We start from the raw sequence: 24,605 nt of genomic DNA on the forward strand, positions 1-24,605 counted from the left end.
AGAATGTTTTTTTCTGGAATAACAAAAGCCTAGAGGTGTGAGCAAGGACTGGATGATCTCTGAGGGTTTATTCCAGTGTAACAGTGTGTATATTACAGCGTGGTGGTGATGTGGTAGCTCCAACACACTTCATTTAGGGATCTCCAGTGTGAAAGAAGTGTTGCTTCATTTCAGACATTGTTCTAATAGAATTCTGTTTTTCCCTTTTGGTTGCAACATGTTGATGTAGATTTGGATGAGTGCCTCACAGGTGCTCACGCTTGTTCCAGAGGACAATTATGTGTGAACACATTGGGATCATTCTCCTGTGTCAACCACACAGTGATCTGTGCAGAGGGCTTTATACTCAACAGGCATAGAGAATGTGTTGGTAAGATGATAGGTATAAGCCATTCACCACAGCATCATAATTCTTCATGCTCTGCACTGCATTTAAACCATTTGTGCTAAAAGGCTCTCTGGCCATCTTTTCATATGACATTTCAATATGAAATTAGTAAAAACACATGTGCACCATTTGCTCAGCCACTTACCATCATGAGTTGTGTGCTATTTGGCTTTTTCCCTAGCAATACATTCTTAGGATACATATAACTATACTCAAAAGTTGTAAAAGTTTATACCTATGATGACCACAGCAGTGCTGATGGCTCTTAAACTGGACAAAGAAAACATAGTAGTTGCTCTCTCTGGACAGTCTCAATACTGCCCAATCCCCAGACATCATGAAACAGCAAAACTTTATAAATACAGCTCAAGAAATCATCAGAAGTTTGGGCAGTGGAAAAGATCCATTCCAAAGTGATGGAAATTTAAAATTCAGATTAGTCCTTTGTTGATTCTGGCACAAAACTCCTTGTATAAAAGTCAAAGGTAGATCATAATTCTGCTGTATCATCCCTGCTATTTAAGTTCATATAAGAAGCCAATCTGTTTTTAAAAGTGTATTTATGAGGCTTTAATTTGCTTCCAAAAGCCAAGGCCTGAGCTTACGAAATAGTTTCTATTTAGGGTACTTTTCCTGAGACTGGTCTAGGAGGCACCTGAGCTACAGCAGTGCTGTGGTAACACCTGGACAAACAGAGCATCTGGAGAGCTCTAGGCATTAATGAAAGCAAAACTTCGACTCTGATGTCATCTGTGGATGCATTTGCATTCTTCCACCCATGTCTTTCTTCCCGCATTTTTAATGCTGTTTTTCTGACCATCACAACCTTGGTTTTGTTCTATCTTTTAAAGGTCCATGATCTCATCTTAACAATGACTGTAAAGTGACATGAGGACTCGAGCAGGAAGGCTTATCCAGTGTGATAGTTTAGAGTAGAAGTGTGATTTACTGTCTCCTGGATTTTCCTCAAGTTGTTAAATTTGGATTTATCGTTATTTATTTATTTATTTAGAGATATGGTAAGCATGAAAAATCAATGAAATTTTTTAGTTTAAATTGAGTAGTTGAGAGAACAGCCCTGGAAGAAAAGATACCTTTCCAGAGAATATCAGGTTGTGAGCTGGAAGATGGATTTTGTAGGTGGCCACAGCCACATGGTGTATTTCAGGGCTTTCCCAGATCCTGTTGCATGTCCCACACTTCCCAGTATAAGGTCTGATAAGAGAGCAGCTGAAGGAACTGCCAAACCTTGCTTTCTGCTTCTGAAAATCTTGCTTTTAAATCCCCTGATGCTTTTCCTGATCTATGCAGTGGTTCTTTTCCACATTTCCCAGGAGCATTTTGAAGCTAAGTTAATGCGTATTTGTCAGCAACTTTGGCAGAAGGTGCTACAGAAGATGCCAAGTGCTTCCTTTTATTCACTTTCTTCCTCTCCTGTCCTCTATCCCATGACATTTTAACAGAGTTTTACTGTAACTGCTATAAGATAAACCTCAGGCACTGCTAATAAAATGAAAGCTACTACTTGCCTTTGTAAAGCTAGAAGATCCTCTTCTTCCTCACAGAATAACAAGTCTGTATTCTCTAGTGCAAGTCAGGTTTTTGCAGGTATCCTCATGAATAATCTAGAAAACTTGGAAGTTTCTTTTTGAACAGACACCCCCTGTGTGCTCCCTGCTCACATACAGCTCTGCTCTGGAAGGGGTGCCTGGAGAACATTTCTTGTATTTAACATTTTTCCTACTCCTTGAATCAAAGGGGAAAGCCACAAGCAAACTGGGGTTTGTGTTTTGTTGAGCTGCATCACTGCCATGTTTACTGAGGTACCGTTGCCCAGCTCGACTGCTTTCATGCCCCATCTTGAGTTACCTCAGATACCACCAGGAAAGCTTTGGTGATTTCTTTACAAATTCTTGTTGTTTTAATGATGTTCCTCATTGCATGCTTTAGTGATGGGAGGGAAAATCTTTGCACAGCAACAAGCAGCTGATAACCTTTTATCTGCTGAATTTCCTTTAGTCAAATTGTGGAAGATTATAATGCCAGGTGCATTCAAGAGCAGATATCCAGAACTGAAAGCCAACCATGCACCATGAGGAGCTGCCAGCTGTTTAAATAGCTTACACACATCAGCTTTGTGTAACTTTGGGAGCAGATATTAAAATGGCTTTAGGCTTGAAAGCTCTATGCTCTCCAGAGATAAGAGCCAGGTTGGATATTTTTAACGTGGATTGCTTTTCCTGGTGACTTTCAGGCAAAGTCATTACCACCACCCACATGCACAATGGCAGAGACTACTTGACTACTTTATTGGTGCTCCTGTCTAAATTTTCCCTCCTGCCCCAGCCAGCACTAAGTAGCCATTTTATTGCTGAACCATAGGGAATGTGTGTGAGCACAGGATGGGTGGTTGTAAAGTGACAACAAGGGGAAATAAAACAGATGTATTCCATAAAAAAATTTCAGCTGAAGTAATCTGAAGAGAAAGAAAAACAAAGGCAAATATGAGAAAGTACAGATGCAGGACAAAAAAAAACCACCCCACCCACAAACAAAAAACAACCAAAAAACAAGTCCACATTTGACATTTTTATAAAATATGCAAAAAAAAATTTTTAATGTTGAAGTATGAATAGAAAAATATAGCAGTAGGTAAAATCTGATATTCCTTTGCAAAAATGTCAGCTTATTAGATGCAATAGGTATGCTCAGGGAGTGTTGCTGTTTTCAACAATAATTCCAGAGAAAAAAAAAGAGATATTACATGATTACATTTCATCCTGATATTTACTGACATGAAGTGAGGAATGTTGTTACCACATACACAGACCTAGTAGATTTCTCAGAAGTTAACTCTTGACTTGTTTTTTATATATTACTAAATTATTGTTCCTCTTATTTCTGTTATTTTTTAAATATAATTGCTTCCCACCTCACAGTCTCCATTGTGCTGGATGAAGACTCCAACTTGTCTGATGTTTGGAATAAACTTTATTTTAAACTGGAAACATAAGTCATATTTTTCCTAGTGCTCTCTTGAGCATCCTACTGACTTGTTGAGTTGATTTCCAGCACTAAAGTTATGGGCCCTCTTGATTTTATAGATAATCAACAAGGAAGTAAAAAGGAGAGATCGTAGTGTTTTTATAAAAACATATTCAGTCCTCACTCCCCTCTACCTTGTGCCATAGTGGTGGAGCAAGAGGAGCACAAACTGGGACTGAACTGTCCCCAAAGAGGCCTTTTCCCATCCTGGTGCTGTGATAGCCATGGACAGAGAGAGCAACGACATAGACTGGGGGGAGCTCAGGAGAAGGGTGCTCCAAGTCTTCTGAGATCTCATTTTCAGGCAAGACCATTTAGGAATCAGTTTAGAAAAATGAACAATGAAGTACATTTCTGTTAAATAACAATGAAAAGGGAATTGTGGTGGGCTGGTAACTGGCCTGGTATCAGAGATGGAGGTTCATGTCCTAACACTGGGTAGGAGAGAGCAGAACCTTGCAAACTGCACAGCTCATAGTTTAAGCCTTACATCACAGCCCAGATCACAATCATTCAGCTTTGAGGATAGTCAGTGTATCACTTGTACAGAAAACTTTCATTGAAACCAAAAATTCTGCATGCAATCCTTTAGTTGCCATGGTTTTAGTTTCCTTAATTGTGTTCGGGCCAGCTCTACTTATTTTCTGAAGTCCTCAGAAACCTGAAAATTGAATCAAAAATTATAGACAAAACATGGAATTAAATTAGATTTTTTTCTGTCTGTGGAATCTGATCCTTCTTTTTACTGGTTTACAGCTACTAATCAAGTGGAAACCTTCTGTGTGCTTTGGGCAGTGTTTGATACAAACAGACTTTCCTATTAGTGGCTATTTTGACCTTGTGCTGAACTGACTGAAGTTCACATGATGCAGTTCAGTGCTGTCAGGCTGGATGTATCAGACCTTTTTGTGCTTTGCAAGACAAGAAAAAAGAAAAAAAAGAAAAAAAAGAAGAAAGTTTGCAACCTCAGACCTGTTGTATAGCCTCTTACATCAGCAGAAATTCTTGTTCTTGTTTGGGTGCTGTTACGTGGTTATTCATAGCCATTTTTCCCTTAATTTTAAAAAGCCCCCTCAAATTTATTTAAGAAATAAGTCTAGATAGCTGGGAGGAGTCTCCCACAGCAATTCCTATTCTTCTCCCAGCTCACATGGGGTTTTTTCTTGGTTTTCTTTGTTATTAGTGGTGGTTTTGTTTTTTCGCAAGACCTCTTGTCAAAGTATTGCTGCTTACACTTCAGGCTGAAACCTGGGAAAGTACACAGGCACTGGGACAGAACCCTGAAGAACTTTTGGGTAGGCAATTACCTGCCACTCAGTGGAAGCAAACAAACATGGAATGGGACAGGCAGAAAGATATCCAGCTGCTGGTGGTGACCTTGCTGCGAATTAATTAGCTGGCTTTGGAAAACAAGTACACAGCAAGAGAAGAATATCAATGGCAAACGAAAATAAAACAAAAATAAATGGAAAAGGAGATAGCACCAAAAGAACATACTAGTCTTACAAATCTTCAGTGCACATCACCAGTTAAGTGACTTTGGCAGGAACTAAAATTTCTCTTGGTGCTCCTCTTAATCTCTTTGATAGGAAAAAAGCTGATGCATTTGCTAAGACAAAAGGCTTTTTAAATGGCTTTTCCTGTTTTCATACTCCACAAGGGGAAGTAATATATCTGGTGTGGTACTTAGCTGGGAATGAGGTTCTACAGACAAAATGAAAATCTGATTTAAACAATACTTGCTTTATTGTGTAGTATGAAAACAGCTTCATGTGCAGAGAAGTTGGATGATTGATAATAGTTATGGTCACATTTGGCTTTTGTTAGCTCTAGAAATACTTCTCAGCTTTATATAGAACTGCAAATGTGTAGGATTTTGTGGAGACTGGCAAGAAAGTTTCTCTTCCCAGACTTTACTCCTTTTTTGTTGCTTCTAAGTATTTGCTCATTGTGCTGTTCTCAGCCTTCATTTCTAAATGAGCAAAATCTGAATTTGACATTGTTTCATCTAAGCCTGTCAGACCATTTTAAGGGTGTGGCGTTTTCCTTTCCAAAGTGTGTTTTACATTCCATAGTCTGGTACTTAATTTTTTTGTTAATTACCTTCTCTACTACTCCACTTGCTAAATTCAGATGTCTTTAGAGATTAAAATGCAAATTTACAAACTTGATTGAGCCTTCAGGATTCCTCTCTCCATCTCTGTGTGTGTACCCAGTTCCAGTGAGGCATTCCTTAGGAACTGGTACCAGGCAGTCTGTATGGAGGTGGGCAGTGTCTGTACTCTTGTATGAGTATGGGAATAAACTTTATTTCAAACTGGAAGCATAAGTTTCCAGTTCATACTCAGTGTCCATGCTCTTGCAGCAGCTCCTGTCTTTCTGGAATGATGCAGCAGGACTAATGTGTTGTAGTCTGAGCTATGAAAACCTGGTAATGAACATAAAGCATCAATCACTTTCTCGTGCTGTTGTCCAGGAGGTTTCTGTCCAGTAAACTGAAAGCTGATTACCAGTCCTCTGGCCACCCTGCATTTAATCAGCTCTGTCCATTGCTTGTCCTCCATGCCTGCACCATCCACTGCACATTTGGGAAGAGGGGAGGAGAAGGAAATCTCCCTGGGATTTTTCTCTCTGGAGTTACTCTGTGTTAACAAAAGATCCTGGAGTAAAATATTCTTCATCAGAACACTGCAGCAAAGTCTATCTGACTGTCTTTTGAAAGACAGGGCTTCACTTGAGATTTTGACTTCTTGCAAAAGAGCAGGAAGAGGCAGATCACTCAAGACTGATGAGGCACTGACTGGTTTAACTATTTCTTGTAGACATCAATGAATGTGTGACAGATATGCACACCTGCCAGCGGAGAGAGCACTGCCTCAACACCATGGGATCCTTCAAATGTCTCCAGGAGCTCAGCTGTCAGCCAGGTTATGAACTTAAGGATGGAGAATGTGTTGGTAAGACAAGTGTTTTCCAGCTGATGCAACTGCTGTTATCGAACAGGAAAGGGAAGGGATTGCATAGCATTTTCTGGTTGTTGCTCTGTGATTGCAGGGTTGTGACTTAAAAGGCTGATTGTCACCTCCATTTATTTGAAATGGTTTCCAGAGGTAGCTAGAAAGAACTGGGAAAATGGATGAAACCTTACAAATAAGGATTTACTCTGTTTTTACAAGAGGTATCAGTGTTGGAGGAATTCCTTTGAATAGCTATGCTTTTCTCAGAGGGGTCTGATACTGTTTGCCATTGAACAGTGAATCACAGCCTGAATGGGTCATGGGGCTGCTGCAGTCTGGTCCTCCCTGTGTTTAGGATGGCTGTCTGTATTTATTTACATTTAGAATGGTCAAGGGTTTAAGAAGTTATTCTTCATCTCCCCCTTCTTGGCCTCTATAGAGGTCTAGTGGAGAAGTGAACATCAGTGGAGAAGTTCCCCTGCAGCACAGGAGGATGCAAGAGATCTGTGCCCTGCCTCCCAGGGCAAGAGTCAATGGTTTTGCCTCCTAAATTTTTTACACAAAATGTTTCCTGACAGCTGGAGGATGAGATGTCTAAGGAGAGAATTTAGCTCTTGACACATAACATGAGGTTATAAAATAGAGATGATCAGAACTCTCCTTTATATGCTGCTGCCCTAAACAAACTCTGGTTTACTTGAGGAGACTGTTTTGTGAATGTCTTCTTCTGTGATCTGATTTTATAGCATTTCTAACATTTATTGATAATCTAAATTGCTTTCTAATCTTAATGTTAGATTATAATAGATTACAATATTTACAATTTGTAAGTAGCCTTTCAATTAATAACCTATAAGAAAGACTAAAACTCCGGAACTGCTCTGTGTAAAATTGCCTACAGATAACTTTTGAATTTGCAGAGGTTTATGCAATACTGAATTCCACATTTTAAAATATCAGTCAAGAAATATGTAGAAAGACTTTACTGTTATAGTACTTCCTGTGAGGCTGGTGCTGTTCTCCCTTGATCTCAACATTTAATGGAGGGGTTGGAATAGCAGTGCCAGCAGCTCTCCCCTTGGCTGCCTGGAGGAGTGGGGACTCCTCAGTCTGAGGGGTTCTTCCATTTGTCTTGATCTTCTGGTAAAGATGCTCAGCACAGGGACTGTTCTCAGAGGAACCAGCAGATATTGAAGTAGCATTTGAAAATATTCACAGGGCCAGTATTTCTAGCTAAATTCTGTTCCTTGGTGGGGTTTCTTGAAGTTGAAAATGGAGGCAGTGCCACTTTATCAGCTGATCCATGTAGTTTCTCCCCACAGATCAGTTGAGTGTAAACTTGTTTGAAACTTGCAGGAAGTGTTTTCAATGTGTCTGTAAAGCAACCCTCAAGTTGGGAAATATACTTTGGGAAATAATTTCATGCGTAATAAGGAGGAGAAAGCTGTGCTTCAGCTCTGGCTGCAGAGTAAAACAGATAGCAAAATTTGTTACTCATGCCTCTTGTGCAAATCTTTTTTTCAGAATATTTTTCAGAGTTGGATGTTTGTTCTGTATATTTAGGTACATATATGCCTACATATGTACCTGTGTTTGCAGGGAAATCCCAGCCCTGTTCTACTTAGATGCCCTTTTAGCAGCAGAGGATGGATAGTTTCTACCTAGAATTCCTGAGGTATATAAGGAATAAGAGACAATGTCCTGTGGAAAGAGTGTGGTACACATTTTATGTGGTACCACAGATTACGTGTACCTCATTCTTAGTTTAAATTTGGGTTTCAGGGTTTTAAAGCTGCAGACAGTTTAATGTATGTGATTTATCAGAGGCTCTGCAGCAGGGACCTGAATCAAATTTGCTGCAGAACCAAACAAATTCCAAAGCCTGTGCTGCAGTGAATGTCCAAGACCAAACAAACCTAAACCTCTTATTTCCCAAAGGCAATGTTCGGTGTCAGGTTTAAATGCTTCCTAACTTCCTTTCTGAGATATGAATATATAAACTACTCACAAAAACTACTGAAAAAAACTATTGACAACCACAACTTATCTAGTCACAATTTGGTGTTTTATCTGATTAACAGATATTGATGAATGTGAAAGAGGAACTCACAGCTGTAAAGTAAATTTTGTGTGTCAGAATACAGAAGGATCTTTCTACTGTGAGTCAAAGCAACGCTGTATGGATGGATTTTTACAAGATCCTGAGGGCAACTGTGTTGGTAAGTGGGACCAGTGATACGTGCAGCACCACTGTCCAGCTTCTGTTCCTCTTGATGTAAAAGAAAAAAACATGACAGCTGCAAGAAAAGAGTCTCAAAGGGTTAAATAACTTCTCTAATTTATCTAATTAATTTTCTTTGCCAGATATTAATGAATGCACCTCTCTCCCTGAGCCATGTAAACCAGGGTTCAACTGCATCAATACTGTTGGCTCTTATACCTGCCAAAGGAACATTCTGACATGCAGCAGAGGCTACCACTCCAATGAGGAGGGAACCCGATGTGTTGGTAAGACCCCACTCCAGAGGATCAAATACATTTCCATTCTAAAAAAAAGGTTTTGAGTTACCTCCAGACTGCTAAATTTCTATGAGGAATGGGAACTTGCTGTATGCATTTGCAGCTCAGTGGTTTATCATCAATGGAGAATGCTGCACTGATGACCTGCCTGCTGCCTGGAGTTCCTCTGGGTGCATGGGGTGACACTGGGTTTGACTGCATATGGGGTTTACTGGCTTCCATTCTGAAGTGAAGGTGATTGAGTTCCTTTTTAAACCTCATGCTGTCAGTCAAAACCATGACCCTTTGCTGTTTTTCTCAGTGTCTCACTATAACCAATATGATCTGAAGCCAGGGGATGCAGCAAAGGAGAAGCTCTGAGTTTGGGGACTCAGGAGAGTAGAACTAAGTGGATGATCTTTGTGTCATTATGAATGGTGTTCCCCTTGTACATCCAGTTGTGTGTGTGTTTAGGATGAGTTCTTTCTTTGTTAAAAGAATGTTGAAATATTTATTTAGCATGGCATGCAGCCCTTTAAATGAGCACACTAGCCACAAAGGAATTGAAAGCTAGGGCCTTGGTGCCCAAGGAATGGCTTGTTATCTGTTGCTGTATTCTCTGTGGTCTGTGAAATACTCCCTATGTTCTGTTTTCTATGAAATGGTTTTGAAACAACAGTGGAGAAAAAAATGACAAATAAGTATTTTGGTTAGTGATGGTATCCTAATAATTCCTACTCATGTGCCCTTTGAATAGGCACATGATAGATTAAATATGTTCTTGAGCTGTTACGGGTTGGTGGAAGCTGTGTTGGTCACAACTAGCAACTTGTAGTGAAAAGTTGCAGTATAGCTAGAGTTTTTCCACATTTCCACATAAATTTCTGCATTGTCTTTTTTGCTCTTCTGTACCCTTCATGATCTTACCCCCAGGACTATCCTGACCTTGCTTGGCCAGCGAGAAGGTGGGAAAGACTTGGAAGCAGAAGATGGGGGCATCTCATGTGTGTAACTGAGAAAACTGAGGAAGCTTCCCAGCACAGCTCCAGGGGGTTGGTTCTGTTTTGTAAGCTCAGGGCAAAGGAGTGCAATCTCATTTTCTGCCTTACTATATGGCAGCCTGAAATATTCTGGCTGGTGCAAAGGCAAGGTCCAAAAGTCCTGTTTCCCTTTGTTGTTGTGAAGGCACAATTCTTCAGCTGGTTTCAATCACTTCTGTTTCAGCAAATTCACCTGGGCTAAGTAAGTTTGCACCACTGGAACTGTGCTGCCCCTGAATTTGTTTTTAGGTTTACCACTGTGCCATTTTCTTACAGGTAAGCAGTGATCATTCACCTCAGAATGCCAGTGGCCTCTGTTCTCAAGCCCTGCTGATGGCTAGGGCAAATTATGTTCTGAAATTTCCATCTGATGATTTATAGAAAGAATCCAGGTTTTTCCTCCCATTGTTCCTAAAGGAGACTGTGTGTAAATATGTGTCAGAGGAGGAAATTACTATTATTTAGACAGCATTTACATCTTTAAAGAACAATGAGATAACAATGTATTGTAATTACTGATGAGCCTTTGTCTCTACTTCACATCATAGGCAGTGCTTTTAAGGAGCAGGTATAAGGAAGCTTCTGCAGTTTAATTTTGGGAAAACAAATGTTTATGTTAATTGGTGATTTCTCTACCTTTGCTGTGTGTGTGCTGTTTGCAGCCTGTATCTTTTGGTGGGTTTGTGTTATGGTTTACTCTAAGCAGGCAGAGAGGATGGAGAAGAAAAAGCAAAGCGTATGGTCCTATTTTCCCCTCTCTTTGATAAAGATTAGTTTCTTTAAGGCATTACAATAGCTAATTATGTTCCTGATTCAGATTCATCCACAGCAGTAAATACATCATCTGCACATTTCTCCAGCAGAACTACATGTGTATGGCCATCTTCTCTGTTTTAGAGGACTCATCTCTCATGAAAATGTTCCTACTTTCTGATTTAGTAAATCAGTTATTAAAACCTGCCTCTTACATTTAACCGAAGAGTATTGTGACGACAGTGAAATGTGGCACATTTCCCATGGTATAATGCCCTAGAACTAATTAAAGTCTGAAAGTAATGGAAGATGTAATTTTGGACAAATTAATGAAATGGTTGCATGCGTGAATTAATTGCAAATAAAACTCCTGCTTAACAAATTTGTATCTGCATTAGAAACTTCCTTGTTTTGATGCTACATCTGACCTTAAAAGAAAATGCTGGAATATTGAACAGTCTTCGTTAGTGCCTCTCATCATGGTTGATACAATCTTCACTTTTCCAGATCCAAGTTTCTGTGATAATTAACTTGCTGTCACTTCGGTATCATTTTCTCAGCCAGTGACTGCTGTCAGGAGCACCATCTGAGGCTCTTGGTGGATGGAGAAAGTGCCCAGGAACACTTTGAAATGAAATAATGCTCAAATTTATAACTCTGAGTAGGGAAGTGTGGAGAAACCCCAGCCTTAGGCTACTGTCCTGATTAATATTACATGAACAAGACTGTGGGTTGTTAACGTAGCTGAAGGTCTGAAAAACAGGAAGGAAGCAGGATCTGCTGTCTTAGAAAATGACAGATCTCAGAGTACTTGAAGGAACACAAGTTTCTGAAGGTTAATCAGACTTTTTTGATGCTTCTTGTCACAGATGGTGACAGGGATTTGTAAGATACTGATGAGCTATTTAGTCATGTTGCAAGTCTTGTAAATCAGCGTGTATTGAAAGCTCTCATCTTCATCTGAGGATTTTTAAAATGAGATTGGAAGTGATGCACGTGAGTGGAGAAGCAGCTAATTTGTCAGTGTTGGATTCTGGATGAGAAGCCCTGAGACATATCAAAAAGTGAGCTGACTGAAAAAAAAATCTACATTGGCAAAGAGCAAAAGGTAGACAGCAGAAGCAAGATTGAAAGGGCAACTGGAGATGAAAATAGCAATTGCTTTAATTGAAAAGATGAGCAGAATTTCTGGCTAGTGCTTGTTTTGCTTTAAATGGCTTACTGTGACTCATGTAGTGGCAGAACATCAGAATGGGATGTTCAAATATCACGGTTTGATCAGAATCAAAATGTGTTTATATTGAAATGCAGAATATCCTGGGAAAGCTCCACTGCAATTACAGTTCCCATCCTCACTTTAAGAGAATGTATTGCTTTTCAGAAGTTTGAGATACATAAAACTGACGGAGAAGAGCACAGTGGGAAAAGCTGATCCTCTTTGTTCTGTTCAGGCAACAACCTCACTGGTTCTATTCCAGTTACTTAACTAATTCATTTCTCTTCAGAAACATTGATTTTTCAGGAAACTACATTTCAGCTAATTGCTTTCTCTGGTTCTGCAGATGTGGATGAATGTCAGACTGGTGTGCACCGTTGTGGTGAAGGGCAAGTTTGTCATAATCTTCCCGGAGCTTATCGCTGTGACTGCAAGATGGGCTATCAGTACGATTCCTTCAGCAGAAGCTGCATTGGTATGTAAGGCACAGGAGGAGATGAAAGGGCTGATTGATTGAGCCTTGGACCTCAAGGCAGTATTTAGCACCACTATAGTGTGTAGTTAGTGGTTCTGCAATGCAGTGCCCCAGAAGATAGAGGAATCACCTCCAAAGCAGCCATAGTGACCAGCCTTGTAAAGCTCGCCCGCTCTGCTGGGAATTGGGACTGGGTGCCCTTGGTTTGGTTTAGCTGCAGGTTATCACTTAAAGCCATCAGCACTTTCCAGGTCACGCTTCTGCTGCTATAGAATTTATCTTTCTGAAGAGTTCACAACTTTATTCAGAAGAGCCTATGATGCAGCATTTTGTCCTTTAGTGTTACTGTACACCAATTAGAGCACCAAGTGAGCATGAAACCTGAGCTTGCAGCATTTTGTGCTCTCAAAATTAATCTCTGACGCTTTTTAAAATACCCTCCTGCATCTTGTTTGATGCCTTTGCTTCCAAGTTGATTGTGTATTTTCTCGTTATGCTGTCAGATATAAATGAGTGCTGGAATTACCCTGGCCGCCTGTGTCAGCACACGTGTGAGAACACCCCCGGTTCCTACCACTGCACTTGTTCCTCTGGGTTCCGCTTGTCTTATGATGGGAAGCACTGTGAAGGTACTAGACATTTTTTTTTCCATCAAGAAGAAACTGCAGTGTGAATTAAGGGATTTTAGGGAAGGGGTTGAAGTTAAATATAAATACAGCAAACCCATGAGTTGTGTGTGCTCAGATTTGCAGTAATTCAATTGAATGCTCTAACTAGCAGATGAGAGCTGGCAAGTTCTCCCCTTTTTTTCTTCACATACTTTTTCCTTCCAGATGAGAGAAAAGGACAACATTAGGAGGTCAGAATTAGGAGACTTTTCATTCACGTTTTTTTATGGATGAAATCTGATAATGACAAATCTTTAAAATAAATTTATTTTGAGTTCAATGGGAATATTTTAAATTCTCCATGATTTTCTTAAGGCAATGATTGTCTGGTTCTAATCAGCTGTAACACAAAAGGTCTGAAACATGTGTTGGCATGTGTATGTATTTTCACTGGCATATGTAGAAATTAAATTCAGGTGCAAGAGACATCCTCAGGTGTCTTGGCATTCCACCTAGGGAGCAGAGAGATCATCTTTGAAAAATTACTTCATCCTTATTTACTCTGACCAGAAGGATCTGTTGTAGGTAGCTGTTGTCAGAGGCAAGAATTGGTGAAAGATCCTGTTCTGAATCTGTGGATTTGTTTTTCAATACAGATGTGAACGAATGTGATACCAGTCCCTGCAGCCAGGAGTGTGCCAATGTCTACGGTTCCTATCAGTGTTACTGCAGGCAAGGTTTCCAGCTAGCAGAGGACGGGCATTCTTGTAAAGGTAAAGCTGTTACTTTCTAAGGCAAGTGAAATATCTTCATGCTTCTTAACAGTCAGTGCTGTCAAACTCCTTGCAGCACCTAATGCTGCAGGTGACGCCCAGGGATGATTCTGAGTTACACCCAGCTGCAAAAAGTAACTCTTCCTATTGGAAAAATCAGTCTATTTTCGTGCCTCCTACTTGAGACTGGAACACACTTGTGTGACTGTGGAACTGGTGAGGTTATTGATTCATGAGGCTAGAGTTTATGACTGAAAAAATTAGGAGGGAAGATATTTTTATCTAATACTGCATCAATTAAAGCCTCCAATCAGCCATGGTTTAGTGAAGGCTTCATCTGCCTTCTGCTGGTGGTGGGTGAATGAGGAGCAGGGTGACCAGAATGGAGAAGGGAAGGGGTTTACCTGTTTTCTTGATGTTACCGATACCCACAGGTGCTTTGGAGGGTCTCTAAGAAATGGTAAAGAAATCCACATTCTTCCTAGCACAAGGAAGCTCCCAAAACAATCCTGGAGGAATTACAGATACCAGAGAGATGTTTTTAAACTCAGATGTGTCCTAGACTGACTGTTCTTTTCCACCAGTCCATACTGGTTGTAACCAGTATTTTTGGGAGCCATCTTGTGTTCAGCAAGCACAATCCGTTGTCCTAAACAGCTGTCAAACTTTCATGGTTGCATTCTTGTCTAAGAATATACCATAAATGTGTCAGGAAGTAATTGCCCTGTGTTCTACAGCCTCCCTTTTCAGATTACTCTGTTTCTTTTTTTCATACGTTTGTAATTGTGTTTTTATTCCTCCAGACATTGATGAGTGCACACAAAGTGCAGGCATTCTTTGCACTTTCCGCTGTGTGAACGTTCCTGGTAGTTATCAGTGTGCTTGTCCTGAGCAGGGATACACCATGGCAGCAAATGGAAGAACCTGTCGAGGTAATGAGGTGTTTAGTAACTGAAAGGATTATATCATGAAGCTTTAATTCTTGGGATGATCTAAACCTTTATGGTTATTCAATCATGGCTTCATTTTCTACATTAGTCACTCTTAAAAAGCCAGGATTTTACAAAGTTGCCAAGTATTGGTATCTGCAATGTCAGCTGTATCCTGTGTTAGAAATTGCACTGTGGTCACTCAGATGTCTGTGGGAGCAGATCGTTTAAGTGAATTGCTAAGGGAGCCCACTTCATCCTTCAGATTGGTGCACTTGAACGTGAGCTGTGTGTGCAGCCTGGCACAGCACTCAGTGATCCAGTTGTCTGGAGGTGCCAGTTCTAGAAATCCCCATCTTCATTATCGGTTGCAGTTGCCTGTCCCAGCAAAATGGGAAAGTAAATGTGGGACTTGGACATCCCAAGGTCTGCCACCTGAGCTTAAATATGCTGGCATTACAAATTTCTTCCAGAATCATAGAAGTGTCTTCTGGGTGTCTGTTGGTTTTCATCTGGTGCACAGCTGTCTGTCAGGTATAAATCCCCCAGTTCCAAAGGATGCACTGTGTAGTGATGATGGAAGATCTGATTACCTTAAAGCACTCTCCTTCCATTCCTGCAGTGGTTACACTTAACTACCTGGCATTTCCTGCTTTTAGTTTTTCAGGAACTCTTCATATAACTTTTGGTTCTGTATCTCCTATGCTTAAATTTTCTTCTCAGTGCTAATGGCAGTGAGCTTACACTGTGTAAATCACACATGGCTTTAGTGCAATTGAACCTGACTTTGGAGCAGAGAAACAGACTAAATGAAAATTCAAGTATTTTGAAAATATTTTAAAAGCTTTTTTTTTTTTATAACTGAGTTTTCATGTCTTCAGAATGCAGTCATATCCGTGTGTGTTTCATTCTTATGTAAAAGTCACCTTTAGAAAGCTGCAGCTATAACTCTTCAGGCTTTTTATTTTTCCCCTGCTAACTATGAGTGCTGGCATGTTCATGTCCACCTCTGCCAGCAGTGAGATTTGATCTGGGGCAGCCATCCCTGGGTTACCAGTGTGAGGCACTGTAGGAACTGGCCAGCTCAGCTCTCCTGCCAGAGTCACCCAGCCTTCTGAAGGCAGATGAAGATGGAGGTTCACCATCCTTCCCTGGGGATGCTGCTGGTATGTTGTGTGGTGTGAAACCCTCCCTGCTCGCTCACTCTGCCTGCAGGGTTGCTGTTGGGTAGGCCAGCCCTGCCAAGGGAGCTACAATGATGCTTGGAAAAGCTTTTCAAGTCCCTTTACTCCCCAATTCCTGCACCCTTCTTCCAGGGGAAAGCCATTTCACTTGCAGAACCTGGCTGGTGTGCAGTAGCTCTGCCAGGCTTGGTGCCCTGGCAGTCCATCAGGCACTGGAAGTAACTCCCAGGTATGTGCCCTTTTTTGAGCTCTGCAATTCTGTAGACGCAGATTTGGGCAGGCTTATACATTGAGCTGCCTCTGCAGATATGGTCAAGAGAAATGGCTTGAGTTGATGTCAGCTGTGCTGAACTCAAGAAGACAACATTGGTTTCTACCAGCAAGAGATCTGGCCCCAGATGTTCATCATCTGACCAGTTCTTAAAAGTTACTGGTGGTACATTCTTCGTACCTTTTTTTCCAACCAGGCGAGTTCTATCTCATGTAATAGCAGCTCAACATATGGATCTTTTTGGAGAAATTGCCTATGGTATTCAGCAGCAGAGCCAAACGGGTGACGGGAGTGCTTTCATGACAACGACTGCAATGTGGAAGAAATTTTCTTTTCACCTAAGGGCACTTCATAGAATCAAGGGATTTTATTTACTTTGATTCTTTCCTACTTCCTAATGGATAGTTTTCCTGGCAAGATGCTTAAACTGGTCAGCTTGGTGTATGAGATCAGTTCTCATCCCAGGGGAAGGGAGGGAGTGGGGGGGCTGTAGTTTTCCTCTAAGAGTCTCTCTCTCTCCTCTGTGACAATTGGCAGAACCACAGAGCCCTGCACAGTCCACATGGTTTGTCTGTTAGCATTTATTTCATTTTAAAGCCTCCGTGCGTTGTCTAGACATTTGGGAGTACACAATGTGACTGTGAGAGCTTTGCCAATATTTTTCTGCTCAAGCTGGATCCTTGTTATTGCATCTGGTTTTTAGCATTTTAAGGTCCAATGACTTGGGCTCGTGCATGTGTATTATTTAGGTGACCAAATATTTGCTTTAGACCATGAAGTGTTTTTGAGCTTTCAGTGTTATTTTTTGTCCTCTGCAACATTATTTCACATTACAGGGAGATATGTATATTTACCTTAAATTTTCAAAAATGTGTGCTGTGTTCTAAAGTGTTGTTCTTAAGTTCCCATACCTCATAATAGTCTGTTGGAGCCTAGGGCTATGCAGCTGTGCAGCAGTGGTTCCTTTGCTTTGTGTTTGCCCCCTGCTTTAAGCCAGAGAAACCTCCCTGTGTAGATAAGTTCTTCCCCTGATATACCCCTGCTTTTTCAGCTCTCAAAAGTGAGAAGGTCCTGCTGGCTTTTAACATGGTTATATTCTGATGGGTATGTGTAGGCAGACACAGGGTGTCCCTCCATCCACGATCTCTGGGGAGGGGAAGGCCCCTCTGCAGACTGGGTGGTGGGGAGGATGTTTGTTTGCTTGGGATCCGTGGACATTTTACAGCCTTCTCTGTACAGAAGGAGCCATTGCCATCACACACCATGCAGTGAGTGGACTACATGATCTCCAGAAGTCCTTTCACATCTCTGATGATTCTGTATGAGTGATCTAGAGCAGTGGCCACCTGCCACCAAGGACTGTCCCTCATGCATGCACATCCTCTGCTGCTTGAAACCAGTGAGATGCTTCCCTCAGCCACTGAGCTTACTTATGGGTGCTGTGCTTACCTGCTGAGCAGCTTCTGAGCACCACGCTTGTTTGGAAACACTTCACATGACACAGGTGAGCTCTAAGCATGAAATTGTGGTTCAGGGAGCACCAGTGACCTCTGATGCTTGCAAAAATTGGCCCATCCTTTCAGGAGATTTTAAAAAACTATCTTCAATCAGAAGAGCTGTTGAAAGCTTACACAGCAGCTGTGGGGGTGGACAGGTTGGCTGCTTGGAGGAGCTTAGGGTTCCATTGCCCTGGACTACAGATATATAGTTTCCACATTCTATTTCCTTTCAGCCTAGCTTATAATAATACAACACAACTTTGGACACTGCAAGCAAGGGAGAGTATAACACAGGTGATTCTGGATAGAAGTTTATATCTGGTTTGAACCAAACATGTTCATACCTGGTTTTTATTGTGGTGGGAAGGGCCAAGACAGGAGGCATTTTGGGAACTTTTCTTCCTTTTCTCATGTTTATTCTTCACTGAAAGTTAAGCCCCGTGTTGCATCAGATGTGTTTGGGATGAGTATAGCTGGGCTCACAGGAGTGTGCCACAGTTTGCAAAGCCCAAGTGAAGACACAAATCTCCCTGGTGGCAGGTAAGCCCTGGCCATTTGCTGAGTGCCTGCCATGAGCCACGTGCTCTGCCAGGCAGGAGAAGGACTATCAAACAGAATTAAAAGGGTCACAGGCTGCTTGTCAGGATGAGTGGGCTCCCTTGCTTGTTGCTCACACTGCTGAGTGGTGCTGCCATCTCTCACTAACTGAGAAGGTCAAGGAAGGATGTTTTTTCTGCAGAAGACATATGAACTTCAGCAGGATTGGATTAATTGTGCTTCTCCTTGTTACTTCAAATGCCAAAAAGTGTCTGTGAGCAGAGATGAACCTGACCTGACCTGAGTGTGCAGTTCACACCCCACGTGTTTGCTCTGGGGTTCTTGTGGGCACAGGGAGTGAAGAGGTGACACACAGCAACTGAACCCACAGCCTTCTCTTGCTTCTCATGCATGCAGCACATTACAGCTCGTAAATTGTGTTTACCTATTATTTTTTAACTTTGTATGTCTTTGTCCTTCTGTTTCTGGTTAGATATCGATGAATGTGCCATAGGAACCCATAACTGTTCAGCTGCAGAGACCTGCTATAACATCCAGGGCAGCTTCCGCTGCCTCTCCTTTGAGTGCCCTTCCAACTACAGACAAGTGTCTGACATGTGAGTGTGGCTGCTGCACCATGGCCCTGCCATGGCTGAGGCTTCAGTCTGTGGGGGGGGTGAAAGTGTTCAGAGCTCCAAGAAGATGCTTCAGTACCTGGAGCACACAGACTTCTCCCATGCAGAGTTTCTGTCTGGTTTTGTCTCTTTCTTCTTTCCAAGCCCTGGAGCCCCTGCTTGCCCTCCATCTGCTGTTCAAACAGCAGTCAGCAAAGCTTGCAGCTCTGTTTGCTTGAGCTTTCAAAGGGCTCTGTTTATAATTAAGTTTTTAAAAATGAGATCTTTCATGCTGCTTATATATCATTGCAGCAGCTGTCAGGCTGCTCAGTGCACCTCTCTTACAGTGGTTTTGGGGCTCTCTGATGAATATTCAGGTTGCAGTTCCTGAGAGATCATTGAAATGTCAAGGGGGGTGGGATGATGAGCTTGCCATGCATCCATGGCACATCCCTGCAGCTTCCAGCTCTCAGCAGCTGAGGCTTAGGAGCCCCAAAATCTCCCTGTCCATTTCCTGCCTCAATGGCTGCCAGTACATGGGAGACCATAGTTGGTTGCTTGTGACTTTAACCATACTTTTCGTGTCTTAGAGAACTGAGCAGCTTTACAAGTTGAGGAGCTTTCTTTCCCTTCCCATGCTTTAGCTACTTTATTTAGTGTGATTTTTTTATTTTAATTTTTTATTTTCTTTGAGTGCTGTCCCAGGTTTGTGCTGTCAGTGATTAATACCAGACCCCTCTTCCCAGCTCTTTGCTGCTTTCAGCACGACTTTGGCTCTTTCTTCACAGTGGAGCATCCCAGCACAGCAATCTGTCCATGATCTTTTTCTTACACTGCTGCACTCTAACAGTTATATCATTTAGAAATTATTTATAGGCACTGTAAAAGCAGAACAAGCAGCTGGTAATTACACAGCTAAAAGTCTGGGACTCCTGTTTGTGTAATTTGCAGATCTAAGGATTTGCTATGCTCTGAAATACATTTATTTTTATCTGCTCTTACCTGGACACTCAATTTCATTTCTCATCTCCCAGGAGGTGTGAACGAATCAGTTGTTTTAATTACCTGGACTGCCAAAATACCCCCGTGCGCATTACTTATTACCAGCTGAACTTCCAAACCAATATCGTGGTCCCAGCTCATATTTTCCGTATTGGACCATCCCCTGCCTACGCTGGAGACAACATAGTCCTTACCATCAACAAGGGGAATGAAGAGAATTACTTCAGCACTCGAAGGCTGAACTCGTACACAGGCATCGTCTATCTGCAGCGACAGGTGAAGGAGCCTAAAGACTTCTTGCTGGATGTTGAGATGAAACTGTGGCGTCAGGGAACATACACCACATTTCTTGCCAAAATTTACATTTTCATCACAGCTCATGCATACTGAAGCGTGTATTGACATTGGGTTTCATTGGTGCTATGCTCTTTAACTGTTCTACCAAAGCTTAATACTGTCGAACTGGCATTTAATGTATCTAGCCTTTATATTATTTTTCTATCATTGCTTTAAACTTTTTTATTGGTTGTGTAAATTAAGTTAATTTTTATCTTTTTTTTTTCTTACGTAATTCTGTACATCATTTGACAATGAGGAAAGGAAGGGTTAGAAAGGCAGTACATACATTGTGTTAAGTGCTGGAACCTTTTCATAGAACTTGTTTTTAGGTTTAGTCACATCTGCAGGGTATTGCACTAGAGAGGAAAGATGTTCACTTGGGGGTGTTGGGTTTTGCCATTAAGGGAGCAATTACTTTGAGTAGTTTTTCCTTATTACACAACAGCTTTGGCTTTGCCACTGACTTTGCTGGGGTTTCTCTGGGTTTCATCTGGGTTGAGATGCTGTGTCAAAAGCTGTACATGTACACTGAGGTCACTAACCTCATCGCACCAGTTTACTTTCCTCCTTCCAACTTTCCTAATATGTTGCCTAAAATATATATATAAATAAAAGAAAACTCCACCAGTGGAAAAAAAAAACAAACAACCCACCTATGAATAAGTCTTGCTTTAGTAAGACTACTCACAGGCTAAGTACTGCAAGACCATGTAAAAACTCGCATTGCCATTTTTAGTAGTTGTCTTTAAAACTGCTGGGATTCCTCTCTGTACAGACTCCTGCTATGTAGGTAAATATAAGTGCAGGTTCTTAAATTAAAAGTGCATTCTTAAAGGAATGTCCAAGATGAAAAATGGAAATAATGAAATAATCAATTTCTGCTCCTTATTTTAAAGCTTGGTTGTGCCACCAAGAAATCACTTGCAATTTTAAATAAACAAAAAGTGGAGTTGCTTCTCTTCTTCAGGAGGACTACCTCTGTTGCATTACTAAATGATGTAGAGGAAAATGCTTGTTAAATTGGTGGTTTGTATTATGCCATTTAGAAAATATCACAACCCAAGTTTTGAGCTGGGTTTCCTCTAGTTCTATAGGAAACTGGATGAGGGCCAAACCTGAAGACCAGATGTGGCAAAGCATAGTATAATTGAAGTATTTTTTAGACTTTAGAAATTAATATCAGAACTTCTTCATGTCTGCTTCTTTTTGTTCCTCCCTCAAAAAAGAAAAAAGCTGCAGTGTTGAAACTTTCTGAGCTTCCTTTGTTCCAGCTACAATTATTCTGCAAAATGTTTTAAAGGAAAAACATAGCTACAATATATTGCTGTTTATAACCCTGCAGTTTCATAATAGAATCATTGAATACCAGGTTGGAAAATTACCTTAAGGATCATCAGGTCCAGCCTTTCTTGGCAAAATAATAATCTTTTCTACAGCTGATCTTATTTTGACCAGTGTGGACACAAAAAAAAAAAAAAAAAAAAAAAAGTGGAGAAATAAAATCTTATGGCTTTTCATGCCATAATCATAAATTTCATTATAATGCAAAATATTTCATTGAACTGCATCCAAAAATCTTGTAAACACCACCTCTATGGTGAGAGGGGAGGAGTTCTGTATTCACTACACTGCAAGGCCAATTCCTACCATTTTGAGTAATTTCTTTAATTTGGACTCTATAACTGATAGTAATGTGTAAATCTTGCTGTATCTGATACCATAGAGACCCACTACCAGGCAAAAATTATTGATGTTCCCCAGCTGTAAAATATGGGATATCAGTGAGTTTGCATACATCATGCTTTTCTTTGTTTTTTTTCCTTAAAAAAATTGTTTTGTAAAAGTGGTCTTCTATCCATCTTTTGTCTTCCATAGTTTCATAAGCATTTAGCAGGGAAGTGGCAGCTGATAAACATATCTTAAAGCAATTTTTTTTTTCCAGTTAATGCCTATCTTTCAATTGCAGGCCTGGGAGATGTGGCAGCAGGGCAGCAGCGAGCAGGAGAGCCTTTCCAGCCCATTGTGCATTGGATCTGTTCAGGGCTGATACATTTCTCCATATGCCTGTGGGGCACATCAAGAGTCACTAAAACCCCAAGTTTTCCACCAGCATTCATATTTGATTGAGTGTAAATTATGTTCAAGCCTTGACAGTCTTTCTTGTCAGGGACCAAATGGACAAGCCATTAGTTACTTGGAGACCTTTTGCTGACTGAAACCAACCACAGTCAATCATAGTAAGGATTTGGCAGTTTGCAACACTGACTTTTCATTTTCTAGACAGGTAATTGATGAAGAAAGTTTTAGCAAAGGCTTTGCATACTGTTTATAAGAAAAATGCTATGTTATTAAAAAAACATCTTCATCAGCACCTGTAGGCATTTAGAAGGGTTAGAAATAGTTGCTTGGTGTAAGCAACTATTAGTTTAAATAGTTGCTAGAAGGGTTAGAAATAGTTGCTTGGTGTAAGTGTTCAAAGCAAAGGAAAGGTTTGTATCAGATAATTTCACATTCTCCTGTTCCAAAAATAACCAGAGGATCTTTTATCTCTCAGCAACCCAAATGTGCAAAACTGGTTTAGCAGGAGCTGCAGTGCAGGGACAGTTGGTAACCCAGCCTTTGCCTTTCCTCAGGACAGTGCTCATGATTGAACTTGGACAAGACATGTCCACCAGAGACCCTCTGACTGGTAAGGATGTACTTTCACTGGGTCACAATGGCTTTGGGCTGGAGTTTAGTCTGGCTCCCAGCAGGCCCAGTTCCATTCTTCAGCAGTGCTCCTTCCACCTCAATTAAGTTGGGCAACCCAGACAGGGAATGAGAGCGTGTATCCATGTGCCCAAAAGAGATCTCAGTTAAGTGTTCAGGCCTGGACTCTCTTTTATGACCTCTTACCCTTTCTTAAAGCATCAATAATCTTCCTGAATTCTCTCCTGAACAGCCAGATTTCTCTTTACTTGTTCGTTCTTTCTCCATTTCTAACAAGTTAGTTATATAATTGTTATTTATTCCCTCAACTTCTTTGTGGCTCCTCCTCCAATCCTTGCCTGAAGGTGAATTAAGAACAGCTTCCCAAGCTGATAAATTCATGAGGAAGACAACAGCTGCAAACCTAATCAAGAGTCACAGCAGACTTGAGGCATATATCTGTGTGAAAACTCAAATTATCAGCGTGTTCCCAACATTGGAAATGGCCTTAATGTGACCTGTCCGAAGAGTGCATGTGCTGCTTAGCTTTACAGGTTCCTTGCTCCTGGCTCTATGAAATGTGGCCTCTCCGGGCTTGGCTGCTGTCTTCCTTCAGAGATCCCCAGAATCTGAGGAGGATCCAAGTGCATCACTGGAAGGAAGAGGAAACAGTAACCTCCGTGTCTGTGACTGAGTGAAATATCAGTTTTTCTTTTGACTGGTATCCACACAACATAGAGCTGAAATAGCAGGAGGTGGGTAAGAAAGGTCTTTTTACCTTATGTTTTTAATTGTTTCCTTTCCATGCCAGGGAGGAGGTGTTTTCCAGTCTGTATGTAAAAAGCAGCATGTGTGTCAGTGCAGGTGCTGGCTGTCCCTTTCTGGGGAAGGGGCCATGGCCACAGTGCTGGGGCCTCCTCCTCCTCCTCTCCCACCCTCTGCACCCCAGGGACACTGTGAAGCTGGCAGGGCTGAGGGCTCACTTGGGCTTCAAGGCCCCACAAACAGAGCCCTCTCCATGTGGTTTGTTTGTTTTTCATCCTCCTTTCTGTCAGATCCTAAACCAGAAGCAGATTTTAAACTCGGGGATTCTCTGGTTTGGATCATCCTGTGAGGTAGGCAGCTGCATGAAGGCCTCACCTCATGGCTGTAACATGGCCGCGTAGGGCTGGCTCCTCTGCAAGGGTGCTGCTCATTTGGGATAAAGTCTGGAGTTAAAATTGTGTGGTTAAAATTGATGTCCACTGTGTGTAAGTTTTGTATTTTCCTTCAGAGCTTTACAAGCTGAGGAGCTGCTTTCATCAGGTTTGTGGGATATAGGGTCCTTATTCTCTAGAGCTCAACTGGGGTGTCCTGGTTGATCTTCCGCATTAGTTTTTGGGTTGGTTCGTGGTTTTTTTAATCTTCATTTTTCCATTGCTCCCATCCATGCCAGAAGGATGAAAAAGTTCCAGCCAGGGAGAATTAGGATTCTGGAGTAAAAATAGATTTTGAGGTTAAAGAAAAAGTATTTTCCCACTTTCAGTGTTCTGTGCATCACAGAGACATTTTGAAGTGGCTATTGAAAACTAGGATATAATTAAATCCTGTCTCAGTGGTGTGAAACTGAAGTTACAAACTTGAGCCTTTTGTCTTCTGAAACACAATTCTTTCTCTTGCATGTCCTCTGTAAATAGCAGTCAAAGTGTAGGACTGTCCCAGACTTTTGGAGCCCTTTGGGTCAGTTTCACCCTTCCAGGGCTCCTGCCTGGTGTCCCCTGGCACATGCTGGAGGAGCTGAATGGCAAA

The 24,605-nt window shown here is 41.3% G+C and overlaps 1 protein-coding gene across 4 annotated transcripts in view; it reads left to right on the forward strand.

Annotated features, from left to right (window-relative positions):
• FBLN2 (fibulin 2) overlaps positions 1-21,914 on the forward strand; it is a 106,857-nt gene extending 84,943 nt beyond the window's left edge. For 3 of the 4 annotated variants that reach the window (XM_030458464.1, XM_030458463.1, XM_030458465.1), the window contains 9 exons: positions 6,256-6,390; positions 8,472-8,609; positions 8,755-8,898; positions 12,245-12,373; positions 12,877-13,002; positions 13,638-13,754; positions 14,558-14,686; positions 18,668-18,791; positions 19,823-21,914. In XM_030458464.1, the coding sequence (XP_030314324.1) occupies positions 6,256-6,390; positions 8,472-8,609; positions 8,755-8,898; positions 12,245-12,373; positions 12,877-13,002; positions 13,638-13,754; positions 14,558-14,686; positions 18,668-18,791; positions 19,823-20,180 (1,400 nt within the window). In that variant the 3' untranslated portion in view covers positions 20,181-21,914. The remainder of the gene's footprint in view (positions 1-6,255; positions 6,391-8,471; positions 8,610-8,754; positions 8,899-12,244; positions 12,374-12,876; positions 13,003-13,637; positions 13,755-14,557; positions 14,687-18,667; positions 18,792-19,822) is intronic. The other variant, XM_030458466.1, reaches the window with a different exon arrangement.
• The last annotated feature ends 2,691 nt before the right edge of the window (positions 21,915-24,605 follow it).

This window comes from Calypte anna, chromosome 12 (genome assembly GCF_003957555.1).
Source record: "Calypte anna isolate BGI_N300 chromosome 12, bCalAnn1_v1.p, whole genome shotgun sequence".
NCBI classification, from domain to species: domain Eukaryota; kingdom Metazoa; phylum Chordata; class Aves; order Apodiformes; family Trochilidae; genus Calypte; species Calypte anna.